General features: G+C 71.0%; 1 protein-coding gene across 1 annotated transcript in view; it reads right to left on the bottom strand.

The window, feature by feature from the left end:
* LOC104284689 (serine incorporator 4-like) overlaps positions 1-403 on the bottom strand; it is a gene marked incomplete at its 3' end in the record, with an annotated part of 8,538 nt that overhangs the window by 2,051 nt on the left and 6,084 nt on the right. Inside the window, exons 10-11 of the mRNA XM_009883050.1 lie at positions 265-339; positions 54-191 (exon numbers count right to left, since the gene is read on the bottom strand). Coding sequence (XP_009881352.1) covers positions 54-191; positions 265-339 — 213 coding nt within the window. The remainder of the gene's footprint in view (positions 1-53; positions 192-264; positions 340-403) is intronic.

The raw sequence follows: 403 nt of genomic DNA, 5'->3' as shown, positions 1-403 counted from the left end.
GTCCCAGCAGAGCTGGGGACAGCCCTGCCATCCCCTTTTCCCCAAAACACCACCTCTTGCGCTGCTGGTCCCGCTCGGAGAAGTCCTCCCGCAGCTGCTCCAGCTCTGCCTGCAGCTGGGAGACGCCGCGCTCAGCCTCCCGCAGGGTGCGATGCAGACGGTTGTTCTCCTGGGCAGGGCGAGACGGGTCCCTGCTGGGGCGCAGCCCAGAGCACTGGGGTCCCTGGGGTGCCCGGGGCTGCAGAGACCCCCGCATGGTCCTACCTCGGCGATGTCCCCGAGATGGCGCCGCAGCTGCCCGATGCCCGTTCCCGAGCCCCGTGTGGGTCCCTCCATCTCCTGGGGAAGGAGAGGTGCGAGCCGCAGCCCCCACGGCAGCACCCCACCGCGCCCCGCAAACCCC

Source organism: Charadrius vociferus, unplaced genomic scaffold, assembly GCF_000708025.1.
Source record: "Charadrius vociferus isolate BGI_N301 unplaced genomic scaffold, ASM70802v2 scaffold1324, whole genome shotgun sequence".
NCBI lineage: Eukaryota > Metazoa > Chordata > Aves > Charadriiformes > Charadriidae > Charadrius > Charadrius vociferus.
Note: the sequence above shows the minus strand (reverse complement) of the source record. Positions and strands in the feature narration are given on the sequence as shown.